The following is a 26,750-nucleotide window of genomic DNA, read 5'->3' as shown; positions in this document are numbered from 1 at the left end:
ATACCATGGTTAAGTTAATTATCTATAGCTCTTGATTTCACTCTTTGTCTGAATCCACCTGTTAGAATACAGTCCTCATTTATTCACATGTTGTATGAGTGAATAATATGCTATGTGATGATTATCACATCTTCAAATATTTGTTAGTTTTGAAAGTTCCTACACAGAAGGCTACGTGCTTTATGTGGATATAGGCACACAGCATTGTATTAGCACAATTGACTGCCGCGTTTCGCTCACAAAATATACAGTCAATTCACTTTATAGTAAATTCTGTAAAGCACTTTGAGACACCTCGAAGATGTGATAAGGTGCTATATCAAATACAAGGATTATGAGAAATGGACTATCACTATCTCATTCGTGGGAGGTTTTGCTTTGTGGCTGGTGCATAAGCTAAAGAATTATAGTTCAAAATTGTAGCTATCAATCTGACCACAAAATCATAAGTTTAACATACCACTTGCCATCTTTCCACTTCACAGTTTTTCTTATCCAGAAAGAAAAAATGTGAAAGGTTACCATCTGGTTGTACAACAAATGTTAAATTCATTGCACTTGGCAAGAGAGATGGCAAAACACCTCTGAGATGAAATATTCCCCCAAACTGGTTGTAGTGCTATTCCTGGCTGGGAAGCAACACAAATGACTTCTGTTTGGATTGGTAGCACAGATGATATTTTTGTTCCCGGTGCTATATTTAAAGAGGTATCATCTTTATGAAAATGTCCTTACTTTTTTGACTGTTGAGGAAGAGTAAAGAAAGAGCTGTGAGTGTTTTTTGTCATGAAGATTCAATCATATGCCCCCACACAATTGATTTATTGCCACTTGTATTAATAATAGTAATAATCCTTACATTTGATATAGCGCCTTTCACCTCAGGAGGACAACTCTAAATGCTTTACGGGATAAACTGTAAAGTGTAGTGACTATGTATTTGTGGGCAGATGAAGCAGCTAATTTGAAAACACCAATGTCCCACAAACAGCCATAAAGTGAATGACAAATTTTATTTGGGGGATTGTTGGTTAGAACACCAGGAGAAACTCTCTTTTCAAATAGTGCATCAGGATTTTTAATGTCCATCTGAAGATGCTAATGGGACCTCAGTTTAATGTCTCAACCGAAGGATAACATCTCCAATAATGCATCATTCACCCACTCTGCATCAGAGTGTCAGCTTAGAATTGTCATAAACATAGCAAATATATTTCCTAAAGACTTAGTCACGAAGAGTTCAGAACTGCTTCGTCAATTAGTTGGGATACTCTTAAGATTGGTGATGGGTTTCCGCAAGTGTCAGACATCGAGTTGACCAAGAAAAAATCACTAGCAGTTCTCTTTTAAATTAGATTTTGTTTCAACTCGGTTTTCCTGCATTTCAGCTAAAGTTCTGAGGTGTAAATGAAAGAGAATTTTGGATACATAGTCTTTTGTAGGTAAGTCTGCTATTTCTTCTCATTTAGCTCAAGTGATGCAGGTCTTTCATGCAGTGATCAGAAATAGCAGCATGTAAACAAACCTAATAACACAGAAAGTGCAAACAAACCCTTCCATTCAATTTATTTATAAGAATGATCTGTGAGTCATAATTGCAGTCGTCTAGCACAAAAAATACATTTATTCAAAGCTTCTCCCTTAGGGGAAGCACTTGTTAATGTACTTTTCTGAAGGAATGTAGGATTCAAGATGTTGATTTCGAATCACCATTCATCCACCGCTAAAGAACAATAGTGTAACTTTGCCACACAGAGCAGGTGTTCCAAATAATTCTCCCTACTTACATCCAGGGTGAAGACAGTTGACCTATTTTGTAACGCGCAGCCAAAGTGCACTGCGAGGTAGATTGGCTGAGAACACAGTTAACGTGGTGCTTCAAACAGATAGACAACAGGAAGTCAGATTAGAAAAAAACACAGGAGAAATTCATAAATATGAAGTGAGACTGGGTTATGTTAAAGAGAAAACAAAAGAGGCCGGCAATTTATCCTTTTGTTAGCTCTGAGATCTGAGGAATTAATCTCCAATTTACCTAATAAAATTTCAGATGGAAGTTGAATTGGAACCAGTAACACCATTACTTTTATATATCTGTGGACCTACGCCTAGACACATTAAACATACAGTGTTAAAGCTAGGCTTGGTGCCCCACCGCCATCGTTGACCTCTGAATAATGGTAATGACTAGTAGTAGTCACTATACTTCTAAGCCCTGAAACTCCCTACCTCAATCCCTCCACCTCACCCCACTCTTTATCTTGCATAAAATCACAGTTTAAGACTTACCTCTTTATGGTAACATCTCTCTCCCATTTGCTCAGCGCCTAATCCCGCCACTGTGAAGCACTCTGTTATCCTACATGAAGGGTGCTATATAAATACAAATTGTTGTTGTTTTGAGCGCTGCCATCATAGATTCCTATTTCAAGGAGAATTTTATACTTCAATGAACTTGCAGTGCCAAATGGACCTTTACATCTATGGACCATAAAATTGGAGCCTGTGTATTTTGCAGCTGTAATTCTTTCATATATTCCTATTATCACACATGCACTTGAAGTGCTAAATGCAGAAAAAACATATTCACAATGGTAATACGTAGTCAATGTCATGTCCAACTAAAATATTCAAATGGATTAGACTACTTAAACAGCTGAACATCAATGGGATTTGCTTTTACAGGGTAACCAAAATGTGGTGATACCATTACAATGTTGAGTAAGTCTCAAAGTTTTTTTGTACATTATAGGGGAGCTGAAAAGTAAGACTTTTTGGTCACCCTGTATTACCCCTTAAAGTTAAATATACTATTAAAGATTTCAATTCACTTTGAGCAAGGTGGATAGACAAGTTTTCTTACATTAACAAAAAGTAAAAACATTAAGCCAATTTAATGTAATTTATACTTTTTATACATATAGACATTCCATACATGTACATTTAGATAGATACATTCTACACCACTTGACAGCAATTGCTGTAAAGCACTTTGAAATATTTTAACATAGTAAGGCATTTAGACAAATCTAAGTTGTTATATACAGTAATAGGTTAGGTAATAACGCTTTGGAAATATGATTGCCAAAAAGAATAGAAACTAAATGCTACCTCTACAGTGAAAAGACTATTGGAGTATATGTCCATTTTGCACTTATCAGGATTTTGTCAATGTTTCTTTTTGTAAATGGTCAAAAAGGTAATAGGATCACATATTTCAGATGTGTGATCGTATTATCAGCTGGATGTAACTATTGAATATTTAACTATCATAATAATAACAATCCTTGCATTTGATACAGCGCTTTATCACATCTTTGTGACATCTCAAAGCAATTCACAGGATACACTGTAAACTGTAATGACTGCGTGTGTTTTGGGGGCGAATTGTGGCAGCCAATTGCGCAACTCATTAATAATCCTAATCCTTGCATTTGATATAGCGCTTTTCACGTCGGGAGGACGTCCCAAAGCGCTTCACAGAACACACTGTAAAGTGAATTGACTCTATATTTGTGGGCGAACGCGGCAGCCAATTGCACACAGCAATGTCCCACAAACAGTCGTAGATTGAAAATGACCAATTTATTATTGATTTTGGTTTTGGAGGGATTATTATTAGGCGTGTGGAGTAAGGAAACTTGCCCAAGGTTTCGCCCTCTGCCTGGAATTGAACTCAGGTCTCTCGCTTGCAAAGGGAGTGCTCTAACCACTGAGCTACAGGACTCCACATTATTCCACAAACAGTCGTGGATTGAGTCACCAAATTATTTTAAAATTTATTTTAAAGGGTTTATTATCCCTGGAAAGTGATACGTCAATCTACTAACAAGCAGGTTCATATTTACTGCTAGGTAAATAGAGGCGTGTGTGTTTGGAGAGAGGAAACTTGCCTCAGGTTTTCAAGTTTTTGTCTTTAAGTTAATTTCTGTTTAAGATTTTGCAACCTGACCTCTTTTTAAAGGTGGTTGCTCTCATACTAGCTGATGCATTAAGCAATGATTAATTGTCGTACTTTATAAACAGTGATATCTTTGTGTAAATACAATGGGGAATGATTTGATTTGAAATATGACAAATAACCAACCGTATTGCAGCATTGTACAAATTACACTTTGTGCAGAAAGCATGCACATTTTATAGTTGCAATTAAATGTTTTTCTTCCAAAAATTCCAGTGAGAACATTTGAGAAAATGACTTTTTAATCATCTGTAAAGCTATAAAAACTACTGCCTCATGATAGTTCTGAAAGTCGGCACATTTAAAATTAATTGTAATCCATAGCTTTAGAAAATAAAAAGCTCTCCAGCTCCCAGATCAGTATTTAATTCAAATGTATCTTTTATCACACAGCTGCTTGCACAATGCTTTTACCCTCTCCACCATTCTGTGCTGTGGCATCTTCCTCTCGTACTTTGGTTTATCCTTATTGCTTCGTATTACTGCCCATTTGTGAATAGACTCTGCAACAGCATCAACATTAGTGTGGATTAACTTGACAACCAGGAAAAGATGCATCAATCTTGCCTACAAGGAAACATTTAATGAAATCACACACTCACCTCATTAAAACAGAGGAGCGTCATTAAACAATAATCTGCATAAAACAGCCTGTTGGTTATACCGGAAAATGGGCAATGGAGAAAAGCACATTCAGATTAAACAGTAATGTGTCCTGGTTAAGATTTCTGCTTGAATAATTCCTATCAATTTAGCAAAAATATCTTCTTATGTATGGTATATTATGGGAAACTTACACCACCCAAAAATACATATGCACTACAAGGAAAAGCTTTTCAATGTAAAAATGTTTGCTCCCCTGATTTCTCCTTTATTTTCTGTACCATTTTTATCCATCAATGGCATCTTCAGCAGAGATTATTACTATAAATCAATTCCACCTCCTCTGTGAATTGTACATATTAATTGATTTTTTTAATCATTAAATTCATATGCATATATATTTAAAAGCAAAATCATTCCCAACAGCTTCTATGAACGAATGCAACATAGTGTGTTTACCTAAATATTAATGGATGGATTGGAGCATCATTGCTGCCAATAATATATCCATTTGTGTTTCATGCCAATTCAATGTTTAAATCTTTGTTTAAAACAGACCAACTGGTTAAAGCTGAGACATATGAATGCAATTACCAGCCTGTTATAATCCACTTGAGAATCCATTATATTAAACATGGGAGTTTAAGGCTGTTAAAAAAAAGTACCATCCTTACAAGACAGCAAGCAAACAGCAATGTTCTGCTCGTCAAACTGCTAGAATGAATCTGGATAGGGACAGCTTAATTTTCCTTGTGTTGATGGAGATTTCAAAGCTGCCATAGCATTCATCTTGGGATTAGCATCTTCAAGTCATTATATGGCTGTGATGTGACCTGCATACAACAATGTGCCATCTGATCTTATTCCAAGTGTTATACTGTGTGTTTTTACTGTTATCTGCCTGGAAGGTGGCTCCTGTGTAAGAAAGGCTGAGCTGAGCGATAGTTGTTATTGATGTCAGTATTAATCTAGCTCCAATTGGTGTTTCTGCACAGTATCAGCAGTCTCCCCTACCTCCTTTTGCTAGTAAACGATTACAAACTCTTTGTGGCACAATACTGTGGCCTTCACTGCAATGTTTCCTGTTTGGGACCTGAGAAGCTGAACCCATCATGCTCATCGCTGGGCCTATTGTCTGAATAAGTGTTTGGTTTAAATGCGGAGCACTAAAGTTCAGCAATATGTGCAAAACAAGATGTAAGCCCCTTCACCAGAGTTCCCCCAGCTCAGTGTTAAAGCGGTAAATCCTAGAAATGGTAAGTACTTAACCCTGGATGAGTCCTGGGCACTTAAGCTTTTTTAAAAAAATGAAAACAATTCATTATCCAACTCTTCCCATTTCCAGGCCCCTGATTGAAGCCCGGTGTTCATTCAGTTCAGCTGCTAAATCGTGGATCAGACATACTAGGGTGACAGAGCCCTTACAGATTCTCTTGAAAAATGTCACCTCTTAACAAAGCTGTCTGTGGATTGGTTTGTTTTCAGATTAACACCAGAGCTTTTTGTTTCCATCCCTTTTCTCTGCCTCTTGTTCAAAACTAGGATCCTCTAATTCACTAAATCAATAATTCAGCCTTAAATCAACAGTAGTAATGACTGTCAAGATGGGGAAAATCCTTCAAAATTTGTTTTGATCATGATTGTTCTCTTTGAGAAATCCACTTGTGCAGGACAACATTCCCACTGGTTACAGTATGCTATCAGGAAGTTTACTCTCACCTTGTAATCTACAAACACTAATTTTAGAATATAATCATATAATAATAATAGTCCTTGCATTTGATATAGGGCCTTATCACGTTGTCAAGACGTCTCAAAGAACTTCACAAAGTATACTGTAAAGTGAATTGACTGTATATTTTGTGGGCGAAACACTGCAGCCAATTGCATACAGCAATGTCCCATAAACAGTCGTGGGTTGGGTGACCAAATTATTAAAGTTGTGATCTTAACAACTATAATAATATCACAACTTTATATTAATTACTCATGACTGTAAATACCAGTGTTATTATCATGCATCCACCCACCCACCCACACACATCTCCCACCTTCCCATTGCAAAGGCATAAATATGCAGGAAAAGAAAAGAAATCTCATATTAAATGACAGCTTCTTAAGAGGTAGAATTTAATAGTCTGGGTCATCTATAAAACTTTTACAACCCAGTCCTCGTCACCCAGATGAAGATTACATCTCCAGTGTTCAGTGCCAAAGCACATGTTAATAAGATCACAACTTTTAATTAAGCAATATGTATAAGCAGATTCACATTAAAGCGTGATTTGTGGGATAGTTCATTACACTGTGCTCCAGCCATCAGACAAGTGCTCAATACAAATCATGCAGCCGGAATATTAGTCAGTCTCAAGTATGCCCATGAGTGGATTATTGATGTTTCATCACTCCCATTGATTGGTGGCTCCAGGAGCCTTCATTCCTTCTGTTATTGGCTCAGACATGAAGGAGCGATCGGAGCTCTTACTGCTTCTAATGAAATGATTGATCTGAATCCTTTGTTACTGCACTCAGGGGCACAGGCATTTTGAACTAGTTCCCACCCTCTTTGCAGTACAGTATCTTGCTTCCTTGCATTCTGCTCTTATAATAATGAGGAATTATCCACATTTTAATACCCAAAGTTAAACAGGACAGTTTTAACAGCTTACTAACAACACTGTGATGAACTCCTGAAAAGAGCTTTTCAATGAAAATCAGGCCTAAAGTGGCGAAAGTAATATTTTTTATGTTTTCTCCACTGGCTGGGTGGGTCTTTATTGTACAAATACAGAATTCTTAGTGAACTGTTGTAATTTTTTTGTAACTGTTATTTTTATTATGCTTCTCCTATGGCCTGGGTTTTACAGGCCCTATCTAGCGCAGCACTAGATCTTAAAGAACGGAAGGTTGCAGGTCTATGTTGAGAGAGGTGATCTTGGCACTATCATTCATTGGCCTCAGTACTCCAGGGGTAGAGAAGGGAAAAATCTACCAGGACCCTTGTTCCTGAATGCCAGCGAGAGACCCCTGCTGGAAGGTTCATGTATGGGGATGTCGAACAGGGTGAGCATGCTCGGTCAGTGACTGTTTCTGACCTGGCCTATTACTGGAAGGTCTCAGGATATACCAATAAAGATTTTAAAAATAAATATTAAAAATGTTCAATTTTCAATAAATCATGTTTACACTGGGATACATCAGGAACATTGTCAAAGTTACCATGTAATTATGGTCCTATATTGGAGTAGTCCTTTAAATGATCATAGTCAGCCTTATTTTTACTCCCTCCCCCCTTTCCTTTGTTTTCACCAGTCACAGAGACAAATACCTAAAACTATTCACCAACATAAAGTGTTCTTTGGGTCATCCTTCCCTCCCCACTGCAATCTTCAAAATTGTCTGAAATACTTTTCATTATTAATTAACTAATTTCATTATTAATTAATACAGGATATCTCATGATCAATGAAGAACTCTGTTTATACAGTACGTTCTGGTTAATCCTTACTCACTGTCTCCTGGGACCTCCGGGAAATTCCCTGACATATTGGTGCTATCGTCATGAGAAAAAAGAACCTGCTCTGTTTCTGAAGAAATATAATTTAATTTAATGCCTCCTCATACAAGTTAGCTACACAGCTAAACAGGTTAAACCCTGAACATCGCAATGTTTAATTTGATATTTCTTAACAGGATTCCTCAATCAGGAATCTGAGTCTCGAAAATGAGAATTCCATCCAGTAACCAGAAGCATGCAGTCTAATCCATGGGAACTGCTCCAATGCAAACTCACATATGGACTGAAATTCTGACAAATTTCTCTTAAGAATTACCACAAATTAGTCCTCAGACTATTTTCTTATATGAGAAATTATTGAAGGCTCTTTTTTCCGTGCCCTGGCCAAAAATCTCCCAAATAAAATTGGTTATTCACTTCATTCATGTTTGAGGGAAATTAGCTGTTGAGTTCACAGCTACTACACTTTACAGCAAGTTTTATGGAGCACTTTGAGGTGTGAAAGGTGTTATATCAAATGCAAGCATTATTTTATTATTGTCTTGGGTGCCTTTTTCACTTAAAATATCACTACAGCAATGATATGTTTTGCTTGAGAGACCTTTTGCAACTGTTGAATTCACTCTTCCTGACATCCCTTAAACTTATTTAATCTTCCACTCACTTTGTTACTTGATTTCAGTAGTGTCTCTTTAACGTTTGTTCTTACCCTAATGCAATTTGTCTGTTGCTGTTTCAGTTTCGAACATAAACGCTGATTCATCAAATTTATATCCAGCCTGGCCTCCTACTCTTTGATACGGAGATACCTGGTAATTCTTTTTGACATACCCTGGATTTCTCTGTTTGGCTACCAGTCTAATTGTTGGAATTTGCATCTTACACTGTGCTTATCCTGTGATACAGTGCAAAGCAAAAGCCACAGTGTAAATCCTGATTGAGTAGCAGGAACTGAAGGTATTTAAATCTTGCACAGTGCAGCCCAGTTGCTGAAACCGCCGTGAGAAGATGGTTAAGATTCACATTGCTGCATTATAAAGAGAGTGCAAATTCAGTTGAGCTTTTCTCTGAGATGGTCTCTTGTAAATTAATATTAATTAGACAGCCCAAGAACTTTCAATGGACTATTTACTAATGTTATTAAAGTAACATTAAAAAAAACACCCTGATGCTCAATATCGGAGTTCTGCCCATGTGCTTAGTTGCACATGAGTAGAACTCTCGTGAGCCCCAGGCCAATGTGATTAGGAGTGGGAAGCACTGCATAAAGCAGGCTTCCCACTCCACATCACTCTGACTGCTGAAAGCAGAATCACTTCAGTTCCAGCAGTATAAACAGGGCATTAAATAACTGTACTCAACCTTATTCTGAGCCCACTTGCCTCTATATGATTTCAACCTTTCAACAAATCCCTTTTGTTGAAATATGTAAAAAATATTACAATTTGCACATTATCACACTTGTGGGGAAGATTGCTGTAAAAGACCTTAGTCAGTCACCATCACTTGGGAGATAGCATGCCAATCTCACTGTGCGCTGTGGGATACTAAGACTTTTAATACTATTTTACTAAGACTTTATATGCATATTTGTATCTCCTCATTGAATCCACAGATACATATTCAAGAATTCTGGCAATTAAAATCGACCCATCACCATGCTCAAGAGTATCCAAACTAAACTGAGATTTCCATGCATCCCACCTACACATGGAACTCCCAGCGATAGATTGTTGGAATGGGGTGGGCACTCTCTTCCTTAAAGGGATGCATCCTGCTTACCCGATTCTGGAAAGCATTTGAGGCAGGTTGGCAAGAGTGTGCATTGGGATACTGCTGGAGTCTAACCAGCTAAAACAGCATAACTCTCCAATAAAGCCCTTACTATTCATGACCTCATCCTGGATGAGCACATTGATATTCTTGGCCTTACAGAAACCTGGCTCTCCCCCGGTGACCCCGTCACCACATTGAAGCCTCCCCTCTTGCCTACATTATTCACACCCCCGACCCCAACCAACATGGCCCTCATTTCCCAAGCTTCCCTTGGGTCTAACCCCTATTCCTCTAGCTGTTTCTCCTCCTTTGAGCATGTCACCCTCTACCATCCCTCCTCTCTCTCCCTCAAAATCCTCTAGAGGTCCGAGACTTATTCGCCTCAAAGACTGAAAACATCAGTTTGGCTGCATTGTCTACCCACCCATGTCCCCTTCCACAACACCCAGACCATCCACACAGCCTGCTTCCTCCACCATGGCTCCTGCCATCCTTTCTGCTTACACTCCTTTGCCCCCATTTCTCCTTCCTCCTTCTCAACCACAATCATCTGCATGAGGTTCACCACCTGCTACCCCAAACCCCTTCCCACTCAGCTGCTGGTCACTCAATTCCCCCTCCTCTCCCCTCTACTGGCCAACATGGTCAACCAGACTCTCTCCTCAGGCTCTGTTCCACTCCCCCTGAAAACCGCTGCCATCACACCCCTCCTCAAAAAACCCACCTTTGAACCCTCTAATCTCTCACACTACTGTTCCACCTCCAACCTACCCTTCCTTGTTAAAGTGCTGGAATGCATTGTTGCAGATCAACTTCGGTCACACCTCTCCGTCCACTCCCTCCTTGAGCCCCTGCAATCTGGTTTTCACTCTGCCCACAGCACAGACAGCACTTGTCAAATTCACAAATGACGTCGTCTCCATCTGTGACCAGGGCTCCCGCTGCCTCCTCGTCCTGCTGTATCTTACTGTTGCGTTCAAGGCAATTGACCACACCATCTTCCTCCACCGCCTCTCCTCTCTCATTCACCTTAGTGGGACCGCACTCACATGGTTCGAATCCTACGTAACCAACCACCACCATTTCATCTTGGCAAATGGTTTCTCCTCCCACCCCCCATCCCGGTCACTGCGGGGTACCCAGGGCTTCATCCTTGGCCCTCTTCTTTTCCTTATCTATATGCTCCCTCTGGGTGATGTCATCTGCAGATATGGGTAAACATCCACATCAACAACAACAAAATTACATTTGTAAGCTCCTTTCACATCAGGAGGACTCCCAAGGCACTGGACAGACAGAGTTTTGGACCCAAGCTGGGGTCAGGGAGGGTGGAGGGCAGGGGGGGAAGCAGGGAGATCGAAAGCACAGTTGAAGAGGAGGGTCTTGAGATGGGTCTTGAAGGAAGCAAGGGAGGAGACGAGGCGGAGGCACTATGGGATGGAGTTCCAGAGGGTGGGGGCAGTGTGGCAGATGCCCGCCCGCCAATAGTGGTGCAAGCGAGGCCACATGTATGCAGATGACACACAAATCTACTTTGCCTCCTCCAGTACCAAAACCATGTCCGCCAATGTTCTATCAGCTTGTCTGGCAGACATCAGAGCCTGGATATCCAGAGTGCAAACTTCCTGCAGCTGAATGTGAACAAGATAAAAGTCCATCAACGTCTTCACTCCTGTGGATCTAAAACTCCTCAACCTTCCTGGGCTCTCCCTCACACTGACCGAACCAGTGTTCGTCCTTTGCATTCTCCCCCCCACTTCTCCCCTTTATCAAGTCCCGGTTTGATCCCCAGCTGTCCTTCCTCCTCCCCTCATCTGGTCTCTGACCAGGACCACCTTCTTCCACCTCTGTCATATTGCCCACCTCCGACCGTACCTTACCTCAAATGCAGCTGAAACCCTCGTGCATGAGTTTGTCACCTCCAGCCGGGATTACTCAAACGCACTTCTCTTAGATCTCCCCAGCTCCACCATTCAAAAGATCCAGCTCATTCAGAACTCTGCCACCTGTACACTGACCCAGACCAAACTCCATACACACATCATCAGTTCTGGCCAGGCTTCATTGGCTCTCCATCACCGAATGGATCGACTTCAAAATCCTCATACTCGTGTTCAAATCAATTCACTCTCTGGCACCTCCCTACTTCTCCGACCTCCTCACTTCCCAATCCACCACCCGGCACCTCCACTCAACTGGCACCAGCCTCTTACTTGTCCGTCACACCCTCCACCCCACCTCTCCCCTCTTTCAAGTCCCGCCTGAAAACCTTCCTCTTTGACCGTGCTTACAGCCTCTTCCCCACTCCCCCCGGCTCAGAGTCAGGCTCCGCCACTGTTAGGCGCTCTGAGATACTACCCTGCATGGAGGGTGCTATATAAGTGCAAGTTGTTGTTGTATAACTTACCATTGATAGTGCTGGCTGAAAATCTTTTCTACTGCTTGGACCACTCAACCCGTCAATTGAACAAATAGTGAGTAATTCTGTGAGATATTTACTATGTGGCCAAATATCAAGGAACCCAAGGAAGGATGGGGAGGTTGGAAGGGGGAGTTCTTTCTTGGGTAACATAAAAGCATGTCAGTGTGTTTGCTCATCCCGGCCTGATCAAGGAGTGTACAGCTAATTTCCTGCATTAAAGCTGGACTAATGAATGGCTGGGCCACTGTGATAGCGACCAAGATACATGTAAATTTCTTTAGTTAACCTTCAAGTGCTTCCCAACATGAACCTGACATTTTTTTATAAAAAAAGTCTCTGATCTTCTTTAATTAGATTTAATTAGATGCATTTGGGGTTCACCTACTAGTACAGTCACTGCACATTACAGAAATTAGTAATGAAGAGTTTCAAGACATTTCAAGATATACACACTATATCAAATGCAAGTATTATCTTAGTATAGAGGGTTGTAGTGCATAGGGTTGGCTCAGAATGTGTGAGTACATAACTGGAGTCAAGTCTGTATGTTGCAAACGCAACATGTTAGGGCTTTGCTAGGCTGCCAGTTGTGAAGAATGTAAAAGAAGCTGGAGCAGCTGGGCTGGTGAAGACATCTCTTTTACTGAGTCAAGTGAACAGGATCATTTGCATGTGTTTGGATCTTAAGGACAGAAAATGGCAAGTGTAGCTAGCCATCCACCCTGGAGCTGCTTCTGAAGTTCAGGGTCAAAACTGTCTGTGAGAGGAGCAACGATGTTGACAGTGACCAATTTGTGCATTTTGTCAACAGAGCAGTCCAGTTATTATTGAACAGTCACAGAGTTGTTGAGATACATCATGCAAAGTTTGTTGGGCATGTTTATCTTTACAGTTGTCTCTCAATAAGTTGGGCATAACGCTTGCCCCAGGCAGCTGTCAGGCGAGATACTCTGATCTTATTCAAATGCCCATGGGTGACTGACACTTTAAAAGTTAAAAGAATTATATCAAACTTTAAATTACTGTCAGTAAAAAAAATGCGAAATGGAGACTTATTTTTAAGCTGAGCTGATTTTGATATGGTCTTTGAATAAGAAAAACTGCTTTAAAACAATAATAATACAGCTTTGAATAGGATTCAGACAGAAAGGAAACCATTTTCACTCTGTGAGTCCATCCTGTGTAGCGGTTATCAGTAGTCCGGTTCCTGAGCCAGGGGGAATTTGCTGATCGACAGTAATTTTACTGATTATACAGAGATTATATTGGGGATTTCCTATTATAAAGTCACCTCTCGCCAAACTTAGTAACTTGATTGACCAACAAAGAAATCCACTATAACTTCACAGTGACTATCCTCCTTGGGGGGGATATAAACAGGGTCTCCTTGCAATTGAACTGGCTCAAAGGAAACTCGCTTACCAAGGCCAGAATTGAATCAATCCTCTGTAGCAGTCTTGATAGTCCAGTTCCCGAGCCAGGCAGGTCCACAGTACTCCAGGGCACTACTGGTGACAAGCCAACCAGCCTGGCTCATCAGTAACACTTGGAGGGGCAGGACAGCCACAGGGAGCAAGGATTCTTCCCACTCAGCTCCTGTTAATCGTACTACCCAAAGCCCTAACAGATAGGGTGGTCCGAGCTGAATAAGGATCTTACCAAACAGTTCTCTAAGTCACAAACTACACAGTTATAGATGATTTAAATTCCAGATGTACCTTATCTCACTCTTGTGTCCCCAAATCTTGGCTCTTGCTAACTTATTCCTAATATTCTCCAGAATTATTTAAACAGGGTGCATTCCTCCAGGGAGAGAGTGCATATTCCATTCCAGACACTTCAATACACCATGTGTAGGTGGCATACAAGTATCTTGTTTGGATATCCGTAAGCCTAGTGATGGGTTTTCACATGTATCAGACACCCGGTTGACCAAAAAAAATCTAATGTCATTAATTCTTCAGTGAGATTTATGACTTCTATGTTGGTTACAATTGTATCTGTCTGTGGGAGGGGCAACGATATTGCTGACAGTGACCAACTTTGTGCATTTTGTTGCAGAATAGTCTAGTTAATATTGAACAGAGTTGTTGAGATACATCATCCCTTCAATCCCTATCTCTCCAACCTCCTCTCTCCTCACAGCACTACCCAAAGCCTCCGCTCTACTAGCTCCAGCCTCCAACTTGTCCTTCAAATCCTCCACAATTGGTGGCTGTGCCTTTAGCCACTACATCCCGAAGCTATGGAACTCCTTTAATCCCTTCACCTTGCCCCCTCTTTCCCCATTTTCAGGTTGTATCTGAAGACCTTTGTCTTCAACTGTGCCTATGGTCACCTTCCCCCCCACCTTGGCTCAGCATCGGGTTCCGCCATTGTTAAGCGCTCTGGGACGCCGCCCAGGGCGTGGAGGGCTGTATATAAGTCCAAGTTGTTGTTGTTGTTTCTATGTTTGGCATTGGCAGTAGTGATGGGTGCCTCATCCACAGGGCAGCTGGTTTCCTCGTGGCTCAGCACTTGTACATGTGTACGTCAAAATGTTGGTCTCAGCATGTTTCTTATAATATATACTGACAAACTGGGCAAGGCACTACCATTACATGCATTGGCCTCCACAACTCAAGCTGTTATTGCTTTAACGTCTTTAACTTCAACAAGAAGATAATGGAAAAATTGGAATTTACGAAGATTAATATTCAACATTATAATAGTCCTTGCATTTGATATAGTGCCTTATCACATCTTTTCAAGAAATCTCAAAGAGCTCAAAAACATTTTGGAATCTGTCTCCCATATTTTAGTGACTTTGACTTAGATATAAAGGGTACAGTATCAAAATTTGCAGATGATACCAAGGAACCAGGGAGTGCAAAAGTGAAGTAAAAGTAGAAAAGACTGTGAAAAAGCTAATGGTATTCTGGGTTTTAGGGGCATAGAGTACAAAAGTAAAGCAAAAATGTTAATTTTGTGCAACAACAATAAAATTACATTTGTATAGTGCCTTTCACGTCGAGAGGACATCACAAGGTGCTGCAAGTCATTGGTTAGACTGCAAATGGAATATTGCATTCAGTTTTGAACTCTTCACTTCAGATAGGATGTTAAAGCATTAGAGGAGGTTCAGAGGAGATTTATTAGAATGTACCAGGGATGAGGGACTTTAGTCAGATTTGAAAAGCTGGGTCTGTTTTCAATGGAGCAGAAGAAGTTGAAAGGGGACCTGATAGAAGTGTACAAAATTATCAAAGGCTTTGGCAAGGTAAATAGAAAAACGCTATTTCCACTGGTAACTGTTCCTATAGTTTTCAGATAGTCACAAGAAGACCAAAGGGAGAACTTCAGTGAATTATTGGGATGTGGAGTGCCCTGTCAAGTAAGATAGTAGAAGCAGAATCCATTGTGGGTTTCAAGAAGGAAGTAGATGAATATATGAAAGATAAAGGCTTGAAGGAGCATGGTGTAGAGCAAGACAGCGGGACTGAAAGTACATCTTGCGCTGAGAGCTGGTGCATACTCAATGGCCTGAATGGCCTCCTTCTGTGTTGTAAATCTTTTTGATTCCCTGATGCTATGGTTGGTATGCTATAGGAAGCTGAATGAATACTCAGTCCAAATGACTTAATTATATCTCATGTCTTTCCAAGGGCACACAAGCATTCCCTTCTTTACTGATTGCCAAAACAACAACAACCACAACAACAAATTGTATTTATATAGAGCTTTTCACATTGGGAAGACGTTCCAAGGTGCTGAAACGTACAGCCTTTCTTGACAATTTGTGCATGACTCCCCTGATGATATAAATGAACCTTGGTTGGATCATTTGCCTATGTCCTTGATGTTTTCAGACACTTACCCCTGCTTTGTTATGTGGACTGACTCAGAAAATCTAATTTAAATCAGATTTCATCCCGTCCTGTAGCAGAAAGGGCAACCCATGTGCCACTTCCTCGCTATATGGCTGATTTTTTCCATTGGCCCCTTGTAGTAAGCAGTACACTCATAAATTCACATGTCAACACGGTTTTCAGTGCACGCTTGAATGGTGCTGGTCAAGGAGAGTGTTTTGTTGCCTAGGTTTGAAAGATATATTTGCTGCACTGCCCTCTATGCACCAAGTATCCTCCTGCAAATATATATCTTCCTCAACACCTGCAAAGGAAGACTGGACACAACTTCCCACTTTTGATAATAAAGTACTTTTGGCATGGAACATTTAGCATGTTTTACCCCAATCTTTTCAGTACTAAGCAACTAGTTACAGAAACCGCCGTCCAAAGTTATACAGCAAACTCCAAGAGCCCATAAACTTGTGAACCCACAACCTTCTGATTCAGAGGTGAGGGTGCTACTAACTGAGGTAGCGTTACTGTGAAGCGCTCTGGGACACCATCCGATGTGGAGGGCGCTATATAAATCCAAGTTGTTGTTGTTGTTGTAGCGGGTACCAATGGTGACACTGAATCCAAATGTGAGCCCGGTTGTTACTATGCATTGAAAGTATTGAGGCTATCAGGTCATAAGGTCTGTGGAGTCCTGAAGCGCAGTGGCTAGAACACTCACCTCGCAAGCGAGAGGACCTAAGTTTGATTCCCAGCATGGCGAAATGTTGGGCAAGTTTTCTTACTCAACATGCCTATGTTTACCTAGCAGTAAGTAGGAACGCAGTTGTTACTCGATTGGTGGATCGCTTTTCTGGGGGTATAATTACTTCAAAATAAATGTAAACAATAATTTGGTCACTCAATCCATGACTGTTTGTGGGATACTGCTGTGCATAATTGGCTGCGCATTTTGCCCACAAAATATACACAGTCAATTCACTTTACAGTATATTCTGTGAAGTGCTTTGAGACGTCTCGAAGACTTGATAAGCTCTATATCAAATGCAAGGATTATTGTTATTATTATTATCAGGAATAACCCATCATTCTCACAAACTTATCTTCCCAAATTTCACACTTAACAACAACAACAAAATTACAATGGGAGGATGTCCCAAGGCGCTGGACAGACAGAGGCTGAGGGTCGGAGTGGGGAAGGGTGGAGGGGAAGCAGGGAGATCGAAAGCACGGTTGAAGAGGAGGGTCTTGAGGTGGGTCTTGAAGGTGGCAAGGGAGGGGGCGAGACGGAGGGCCTGCGGGATGGAGTTCCAGAGGGTGGGGGCAGAGTGGCGGAAGGCCCACCCGCTGATAATGGGGCGAGCAAGGCGGGGGACGTGAAGCAGGCTGGAGCCCGCTGAGCTGAGGGAACGAACAGGGTGGTAGGGGGTTAGGAGGTCGGAGAGGTAGGTGGGGAGTAAGACCATGGAGGGCTTTGAAGGTGAGGACTAGTATCTTGAACTGTATCCTTTGTGATGGGAAGCCAGTGGAGTTGGGCAAGGATGGGGGTGATAGGGTTGCGGAGCCTAGTGCGGGAGAAGACACGGACTGCAGAGTTCTGGATGATATACCTAAATATATTGAAATATTAATCACTAGACTATTTTTCAAATAAGAGATACATTGAATTGTATTCTTGTAAAATTAGATACCCCAAATAAAACTACATTTTTGGGATATGCATATCTAGTTTTCAAGTTATTTTTCCAGCTAATTTAACATCTGTCACCAAGGAACTCTAAGCATTTTGCATTGGATATTTAAGGATTTACGACAGTTTGAGAAGATTCTCTATTTCTCCAGCTCTGCAGTTGTTCCCCTCTTCAATTGCAGTTTATTAACCAGTAATACATCTTCTGTGATATTTTTATTCCAATTGTGACAATTTATTACCCAAAAGGAAAGATAAAACTACTAATCTTAATTGAATTAAGCTGCACCAAACATTTGTTGGAAAAAATAAAGTATTGCATTGGTAAATTCTGTGTAAATTATTGAACTTCCTGGAGGTGTCTGAAATTTGTTTGGTTAAAACCATGATATAGTACATGGTATTTTTTTAAATGCTTTCTTTTTAAGAAGTCCATTCAAAAATGTTCTACATGGGCTATTTTCCATTTAACTCACTGGAGTCGATTAACACCACACGGCGTAAATTAAATGGACAGGAAATGGCTTGCTCAGAACTGGCAAAAGTTACCAGCATGATCATAAAGTTTGTAGTTACTGAATGAAACCTCCCATTATACCTCAAACAAACCATTTAAAATTGTGAATTTTGTCCCTCCTCCCCAGATTCTGCCCAGAAAAGAACTATTAGTAACTATTAAACTAGCCACACTCACTGGGGTGCTACAAAAGTTAAAAACAAAATCTGTCAGTCAGAAACATAGAACCAAAGAAATTTACAGTACAAAAGACCATTCAGCCCATCGTGTCTGTGCCTGCTCTTTAAAGAACAGTCCTTTTGGTCCCATTTACTTGCCATTTTTCCAGTTTACTTCTTTTTGAGATAGTAATGAAAGTTGGAGCCAATATTGACAGTATGAAGCCTTGCAATAGTATGACTGCCCATGACTTGGGACTTCCTCCTGACGTGAAAGGCACTACACAAATGTAATTTGGTGTTGTTGTTGTTGCATGGCATATAGCTAATTTATTGAAACAGACAGAGAACCAGAAGAGTAGAAGCAGAATTTAAACCAGGTAAAATAATATTCTAAGATTCTCAGTCACCTGAGCTGTTATATAAAATAAGTCCAGTCTGACTGTCCAGGTGAAGTAAGCTGCACAGAATTTTCTAAGATGGAGATATGAGACAGTGGTCAGTAGAGTCAAAAGGTGAAAATGTGTATACAGCATAGGGATTAAAAACGTTGCTGAGGAAAGGTCTTGATTTGATGATCAGAAACCTGCATTGTTTGATTATCACTTAGAGACTTGAGATGTCGCGACGATGTGATAAGGCGCTATATCAATTGCAAGAATTATTATTATTATCATCATCATTTTTCAGCCATTTCAACCAAAATGCGACAAACAACAACAAAGTTACATTTGTGTAGCACTTTTCACGTCAGAAGCGCTGGACAATCAGTGTTTCGGACCCAAGCTGGACGGTGAGATCGGAGAGGGTGGAGGGCAGGGGGGGAAGGAGGGTGACCAAAGCCATGGTCGAAGAGGAGGGTCGTGAGATAGGTCTTGAAGGAGGCAAGGGAGGAGGTGAGGCAGAGGGACTGCGAGATGGAGTTCCAGAGGGTAGGGGCAGAGTGGCTGGAGAGCCGCTCACCAATGGTAGGGCAAGCGAGGCAGGGGTCGTGAAGCAGGCCAGAGCCCGCTGAGCAGAGGGAGCGGACAGGATGGTAAGGAGTTAGGAGGTCACAAATTTATAAATTGAAATGAATGATCAGGCTCCACTATGCAGAAAGTAAGTACTGGAAAGGCTAATTGTTGCGTAAGTCTATGCGATCCAGATAAAGAGGGGCTGAAGATTTATGATCAAAGTTTGCCATTGGGGAACCCTTGCTCTGATAAAGTAACGCATAACTCAATGATTTCAAGATGCCATAGCTAATATAAATTAAACTTAAAGACTAATGTGCATTATTATCTGGATTAAACTATCATTTTCTTTCTCTTCTTGTCTTTCTTTACTCCATTTTAAATTATTTTTCTCACAGTTTTTTTTCAATTGTGGCTTCATCACAGAAACTGCACTTGAGTTGATGCGTTTCTACTGCAGTTTGTTCTTTGATATAAGATTGCAAATAAAACGTTGTATAAAAAAATTTCAGACAGCAAATGTACATTTTCTATTCATTTTCTGACTACTTACTCTGTGTTCCTCTTCCTCTGTCTTTCTCGAAGTGCACAAAGGGCAGAGGATTGCTGTACATTCTCCATATAGTTCATCTGTTTCTGCGATACTGTGTTTACTTCATTCTGTGCAAAGCTAGTGCTGCTAATATCACCAAACACCTGAAATGGTTACAGAAAGAAAAAAAATACTGATTTGTATTCCTTAAAAATACCCAGGAATGTAATGCATCAAAAATGTTCTGGGAAATGAATAGCTGAGAAAAATCTTCTAAAGAAATTCTCTGACTTGAAGGCATATTCAATCCAATCCACAGATGGAAATGATGATCACGTAGCATTGAAGGCCGTTAAGTTAGCATTAATGTTATATTATGTAAGTAGAAATAAGTTCATAGCAAAAGAAAAGCTAAAATCCTCCTTAGGTATCACCTCTGATTGTAATGTGTGGAGAATGGAAATGTCATGCTCTTCAATACAAAGTGCCTCTTTGAAGTTGGGATTTAGATTGCATTACTGCTGGGGCACTTTTGAGGACATATATTAACGCCACTGGCATATAAAATGTTTCATTTAGGAATACTTATCACAGCCTCACAGAAATAATGGGTGCTATTAACACCAGCACATGTATATTGAATTTTGTATGGTACCGAGGAGCTTTCTTAATATCATACAATCTTACTAATCTGCCATATTTATGATGTTAACTGAACTTATTAAAACAAATGAAGGGGAGAAACATGGGCTAGAGCAGAGCAATGGAGTTCTAATCCCAGTCAAGTTTCCCTCAAGGCCGCATTTCATCGGTGCAATTGCATTCACTGGAGATGGACAGGATTCTGACCCACACCGTTGAAGCACATTCAGGAGTAGCTGTAATGATATCAATGCAAGGACATCTGCTGGGGCCTTTCCTTTCCAAGTGAGAAAGATAGCAGAGCAGTAGTGGGGAGAATATTTTGAGAAATTCAAATAAAAGATGGATATAAACAGAGTTGAAAATTTTATAGGAAGAAAAGTCAACTAACTATCTCAGAAAATACAGTCAATTGAGGCATTTGTAAAAAAAAAGATGAATGGATGGAAACTTGGTAATTAAGATATTAAAGGATCTGGAGAAATAGCAGCAAAAAGGAATTAGGGAGTTGGTGTAAACTTAATGGTGGAGCAGACTGGACATGCTGAATGGTCATTTTTGTTCACAGATTTCCAGAAATATTTTAAAACGATGAAGGATATGAAAAATACAGGAGGTTTGCTAATCACAGAGCCATCTGTACCTGGACTATTCATGGCAGGGTTAAGGTGTGGGGGGTTTGAGGTGTGGAAGGTTGAGATATGGAAGGGAGGTGATTTCTGATTGTGGTTAGATGAAAGGCTTTAATATACAAACCGGAAACTGTCTCTATCATAACATAAATTAAATTATATGAAAACTAATGGAAAGTGTAGTGATGTTTCAAAATCTATAATAACCAGATTATGACCTGAAATAAGAGGATAATAGAAAACTAGTATAAACTAGTAGGACAATAATATACCTGTATTTATATAAAATACTAGGATAGTCAGGAGACGTTTGCAGAATGTAAAAACAAAGGAAAATATCTTATCTGTCTTTAAGAAATCTAAACTTATCATCCATTTCCCTTGTTCTTTCTATAATTTCAAAGCAATTGATGTTGTACCAGCCAACAATACTAGCAGTCTTATTCACAAGTCCCATATTGATTACCCTAGCAAAAATACTGCACAAAAAATTGTTTTTTAACATTTAACACATTTGATTATCCCCTTTCGCTGCATCAGAATAAAATAAATCATTGATTAGAGAATGCCACTTTCAATAATCCTCCTTTGGAAACGTTAACAAAAAAAATATTTAGCTCAGTCCACAATCAAAGTAAATGACCCAAAACTGCATTGTATATTGATCTGGACCTTTTTTTTCATGTTCTAACAAACCCAAGCATGGCATTTATTATAATATTTTAACGCTAAAGTGTTAGGGTTCAAACACTGGAAAATAACTTTGCAAAGAGAATTCACACAAATGTGAAAATATTTTGTAAGATCAAGATCCTAGAATGGAAAGTCCAAAATGAAATTTTTAAATTTTGTCATGAGGATGATATGACAAATATAAATTACACTTTTTATGATTCATCAAAAAGAAACCAAGACATAAGTATTAAATAAATCAAATATATTCAACTTCCTGATGAAAGCTTGGAGTTGGGGAGGTTCCCTTCCACTCCTCCAATACACAAATTACAATAAGTAAGGTAATTTAGTAATTCTACATGATCAATTTCATTTAATAAAACATGTTCAGAAATTCTCAAAAAATACAGCATATTATGGATTTTCCAAACAGCATAATTTTGTAATGACCTTACAGTTAATGAAATATATATTGAGGTTTCTTTTCCATGTCATTGCCGTGTATAATTAAAGGGTAAATAATAAAAAGACACAAATAATTTATACATTTTGTGTCGATCGCTGTAGCTTCAAGCAATTCTGTATCTTATTTAAAAAGGTCATTTGTATTCAGATATGAATATGTTCAATACTCTGCAGCATGTTTGGATTTGTAGGTTTTAAACACTGAGCTGCTCTGGATGTTTAAAATATGTAAGAAGTGTTAGTATTGTTTTTCAACCTCTCTACAAAGAGGGAAATTGCTGAGAATTGGCAATTTTACTGATTATGGCAGAGATAATGATGGGGATTTCCTATTATAAAGTCGCCAAAGTTAGTGATATGATCCACCAGCAAAGATTCCCACTATAACCTCACAGGGCAAGGTAAATGTATCAGCCAGTGCAAGCAAAATCAAATGTGAGATAGCTAATATAATTTCCGATCTGTTTATCAGATTGTATGGGTGGCACAGAGATATTCAAACATAGTGAGTCATAGAGTTTCTATGGTCATTAGTTTCTGGACTTGTCAATCAGGAGAGGGTACTGCTCAGACAACAAGAATTACAAACAAGATGAAGGGCAAAAGAATAAGAAACATACACATTCTGGCTACTGCCTGCACATTTCCTTGAGAGAGAACTAAAGATGGGGGAGAAAATAAGGTACATTTAAAAAAAAACTAGGACGGAGAGAGCTTCAGTGGGTTAGACAGAAATGAAGGAGGTTTGGAATCTGGTGTTTACTGGCACAATATGTTCTGCTGCCAGAAAAGATGGCACATGAAATGAATGATGGATTTCTCAAGCCAATTCGATCCACTTCATTAAAAACATTGGCAAAACATTTAGTCCTGACTATCCTACACCAGCTAACTCACTCAGACAGACCAGTGGGCCACCGGTGTGGGGAATGGAGAGGTGAGCTCGGAGAGTGGGAGTAGCCTTTGATGTTGGATATAATGTAATACGATTGACTCCACAACTGCTGTGGGATACCTTCCTGACAAAGTTGGCACATATTACCAAAATAAACTCCACAATAGAATGTCCCCCATTACAAGTCTGGTTTGTTTTTAAAATAATTATATGAACTAATAGAATGTTACAGCTCACAATTAGGCCATCCAGATCATCAAATCTGTGCCGGTTGTTTTTTTCCACATCCCAGTCTAATCCCAGTCTTCTGCTTGCTTCCTATAATATATCCTTTAATATTCTTTTCTAACCAACTAATCCAACTAATTCCCCTTTGAAATAATTTATGGGCTCTGCTTGAATAACGTAAAGAGTTTATTTCCACACATATCAAAACACTCTAGAATGGAGTATACTGGTTGTTAGATTTGCTTCTCCACAGAAAACATTTTAAATATTATTTTTAAATAGTTAAAATCACATTATACCTTCCTCTGCCCTGCACTCGGAGTGGGTGGATAGGAGGAAAGTTTACTATAAAAATGTACCATTTCATGGAGCCAAACAAGATTGATTGATTTATTTATAAAGTAAATGTAACAAAAAGTAAATGAAATTCTGATGCAGTTTGCGATGTGCTTAAAGAATACTAATATACGGGTTTGTTTCCTAGTTTTAAAACCTACATACTAATACTTTAAAAGAAACAAGTTTAGAGGGATAGAAGCTCATGTGAAACATAAACATTGGCACAAACTAATTGGGCCAAATGACCTGTTTCAAATTGAGTGGCTTGTAGAGACAGGCAGCACTGCTAATCAATCTGAAGAGGCAGTTGTGAAGAAAAATTCAAACTATGAAGCATTTTACTGCAAACAGGTGCTGTTTTTAAAGATGAGGTATAATGGTAGGATAGTTAGATCATATTCACATAACTTTTATAGCAAAAATGATAACAATGATAGTTTACATTACGTGTATACTTCATATGTGTGGCTCTCGTCTCTGTGGTGAAAATGGCTTGGTTTGTTGCAGTGTTAAAAACTCTGCTGAATTTCCATATATTACATTCAAAACTTATGCAAAATACAATTCAGGACTCAGTTCAGCTGCTGTTTGTGGATGTTTCTCATTCAATTTTAATTACACATCCATTCCAAAGATTGTGCCTATATTGACTCACAATAAAATGAAGAATTTGGTTCAGACTGAATACATTTTGTGGGTGGCAATATAGCATCATTGTTGGAGTACTGTGTAACATTCAGTCATGCTCCAAACGAGAAAATCTGAACGTTGCCTCCTAATGATTACTTGTCAAGTGCAATCTGAAAGACAGTCTATTTTGTTTTATACTGTTTAAAAGACAACACCAAACAGCACTGATATCAGCCTCAGCATGCCATTGAGAAGCCTGTCAATGCCTTTTGGTTCTACAAATTGTCATGGATAAAACAAGCAGATTTTTTTTTGACATTATGTTAAATACGTGAAAAAAAAGCCTCTTCATAAAACTCTAAAAATGTTGAATGTTTCTCAGTTATAATAAAACAGAACTGTCAAGATTGTTTCACAAAATATGTTGGAGCAGCACTATTGTTCCCTCAGTGTCACCTAGCATTCCACACACTATTTTGTATCCAGGATAAACTTGCAAGCATCTTCAGATTTCATGGTGCCTATTTTTATAGTAATACAGCTTTAGGTGTCATCACAATCGGGGTCACAAATCCATAAATGACTAGCGTGAATCAATTCTGTGATTATCTGCAGCACGATGGGAAATGTCATTCAAACGAACAGACATACTAATATGGAACACGAACAACACTGAAGAAAAGCCACTGGAGCCGGTGATTAATTGTTCTGTGCAGTATTTCACTGACTTTAGGTAGCATTCAGTACAACTGCATCCGGTTGTCACAAATTCTGAGATAGGAATATCCCAGGTTAAACTACAGTGCAGTAAAATCTGGATAAATTGAGCCTACCCACCCCCCTCCCCGCCCAAATGATATTCATTGTGAGGCCCTATGAGGTTGTCCTAACCATGTCTGTCTGTAAGACATTATATCAATTCAACGGCATTGCCATGCTTTAATTTCCTCAAATAGGATTTTCATTGTTGGCTCAGGAAATTAAAAAGAATTATTTGGTATTTATGTACCAATGCATTTGATTCTTTTCAATTTTCTATTTAGACGTTCTTGGGTATGTTTTGTTTAGGTCAAATGATTGTATATTTTGAAACTGACTTTTAGTTTTGTACAAATGTGTTCCATAAATAATAGTGGCATGAATGATTATGGTTACGGTGAGGGACTCTTTCAGGTGCCATATTTATACATTTGTTTTCTTATGTATTGGAAGCTGGCCTGGAAACTGTTTACAACAGTCATAGCAACTCATTTGTCTTTTCGAATAGTGCATGGGATCTTTAACGGGCCTTGGTGTTATGTCTCCTCCGAAGGGCAGCACCATTGACAATGCAACTCCCCTCGCCAGCACTGCATTGGAATGTAGTCATACCTATTTTAGTCATTTCCTGATCGAAGTGCAAATAACTGATCCAGTGGGCACAAATAATGAGCATTAAACAATGTCACTTCCCTGCCACAGGCCAAGTATACAAGCTACACAGGATGTCGCTCCAGTTTCCTCTAAAGTTAAGTGCCACTATGGGAGTGCAGGCCCACGCCTGAGGGAAACTGGGATGTGCAGTGCATGTGGTTCATTTCACCGGTCAGCTGCAAGCATACGCTGCTTACTGCTAAGCGATGGCAGAAGAGGTGAGTTTCGTGCCAGTAAATGGGCAGAGAGCTTTCAGCATGCATCATGCTACAACGCCACAGTATCCATTGGATTCTGGAGTGCTGTGTCCCCTTTACAATGTAACGCACATCACAACATTGTAAAGAAGTCCACAAAACCACCAGTTTTGTGTGTCTTCACAGAGGTAGAGCATCCACGTTAGAATGTGATTATCTGCTCAATATTGTATTTCAATTGTTACTCCTCTAACAGACAAAACCTATTGTCTTAAATTCAACCAATGTCAAATTTCACATAAAAACACAAGTGCATGCAAATGTGCTTACAGAGTTTGCAGAATCAAACCACAGAGGTTAATCATTTGTAACATTTGCATTGTTATATCTGTTGGCACATTTCGGTGGCAAAGAAACTGCAGAATCATATCATTTGATTTGCTCTCAAACAGACCCTGTCATGTGTTGTTCACAGCTCCTTATTGCTTATCAATTTCATGTTTCACTGTGAAGATTGTTGGTACAGTCTTCTCACATTAATATGACTGCGGAGTTACAAGCTATCTTCAGCCAGTACCCCAGCACATAATGTTTTAGTTTTGTTCAGTTTCATCAGTTCTCAGCTGGACTCCTAAGACTGAATCCCATCTTGTGGGACTC

The 26,750-nt window shown here is 39.5% G+C and overlaps 1 protein-coding gene across 1 annotated transcript in view; it reads right to left on the bottom strand.

The window, feature by feature from the left end:
• Positions 1–2,907: 2,907 nt before the first annotated feature.
• The window catches only part of ofcc1 (orofacial cleft 1 candidate 1), a 98,857-nt gene continuing 75,014 nt past the window's right edge, over positions 2,908–26,750 (bottom strand). Inside the window, exons 10-11 of the mRNA XM_007900903.2 lie at positions 19,996–20,138; positions 2,908–4,464 (exon numbers count right to left, since the gene is read on the bottom strand). Of these exons, the coding sequence (XP_007899094.2) occupies positions 4,428–4,464; positions 19,996–20,138 (180 nt within the window). The 3' untranslated portion in view covers positions 2,908–4,427. The remainder of the gene's footprint in view (positions 4,465–19,995; positions 20,139–26,750) is intronic.

The sequence above is a fragment of the Callorhinchus milii genome, unplaced genomic scaffold (assembly GCF_018977255.1).
Source record: "Callorhinchus milii isolate IMCB2004 unplaced genomic scaffold, IMCB_Cmil_1.0 Scaffold2, whole genome shotgun sequence".
NCBI classification, from domain to species: domain Eukaryota; kingdom Metazoa; phylum Chordata; class Chondrichthyes; order Chimaeriformes; family Callorhinchidae; genus Callorhinchus; species Callorhinchus milii.
The sequence above is the reverse complement of the archived record's forward strand: the minus strand, read 5'-3'. Positions and strand labels throughout refer to the sequence as shown.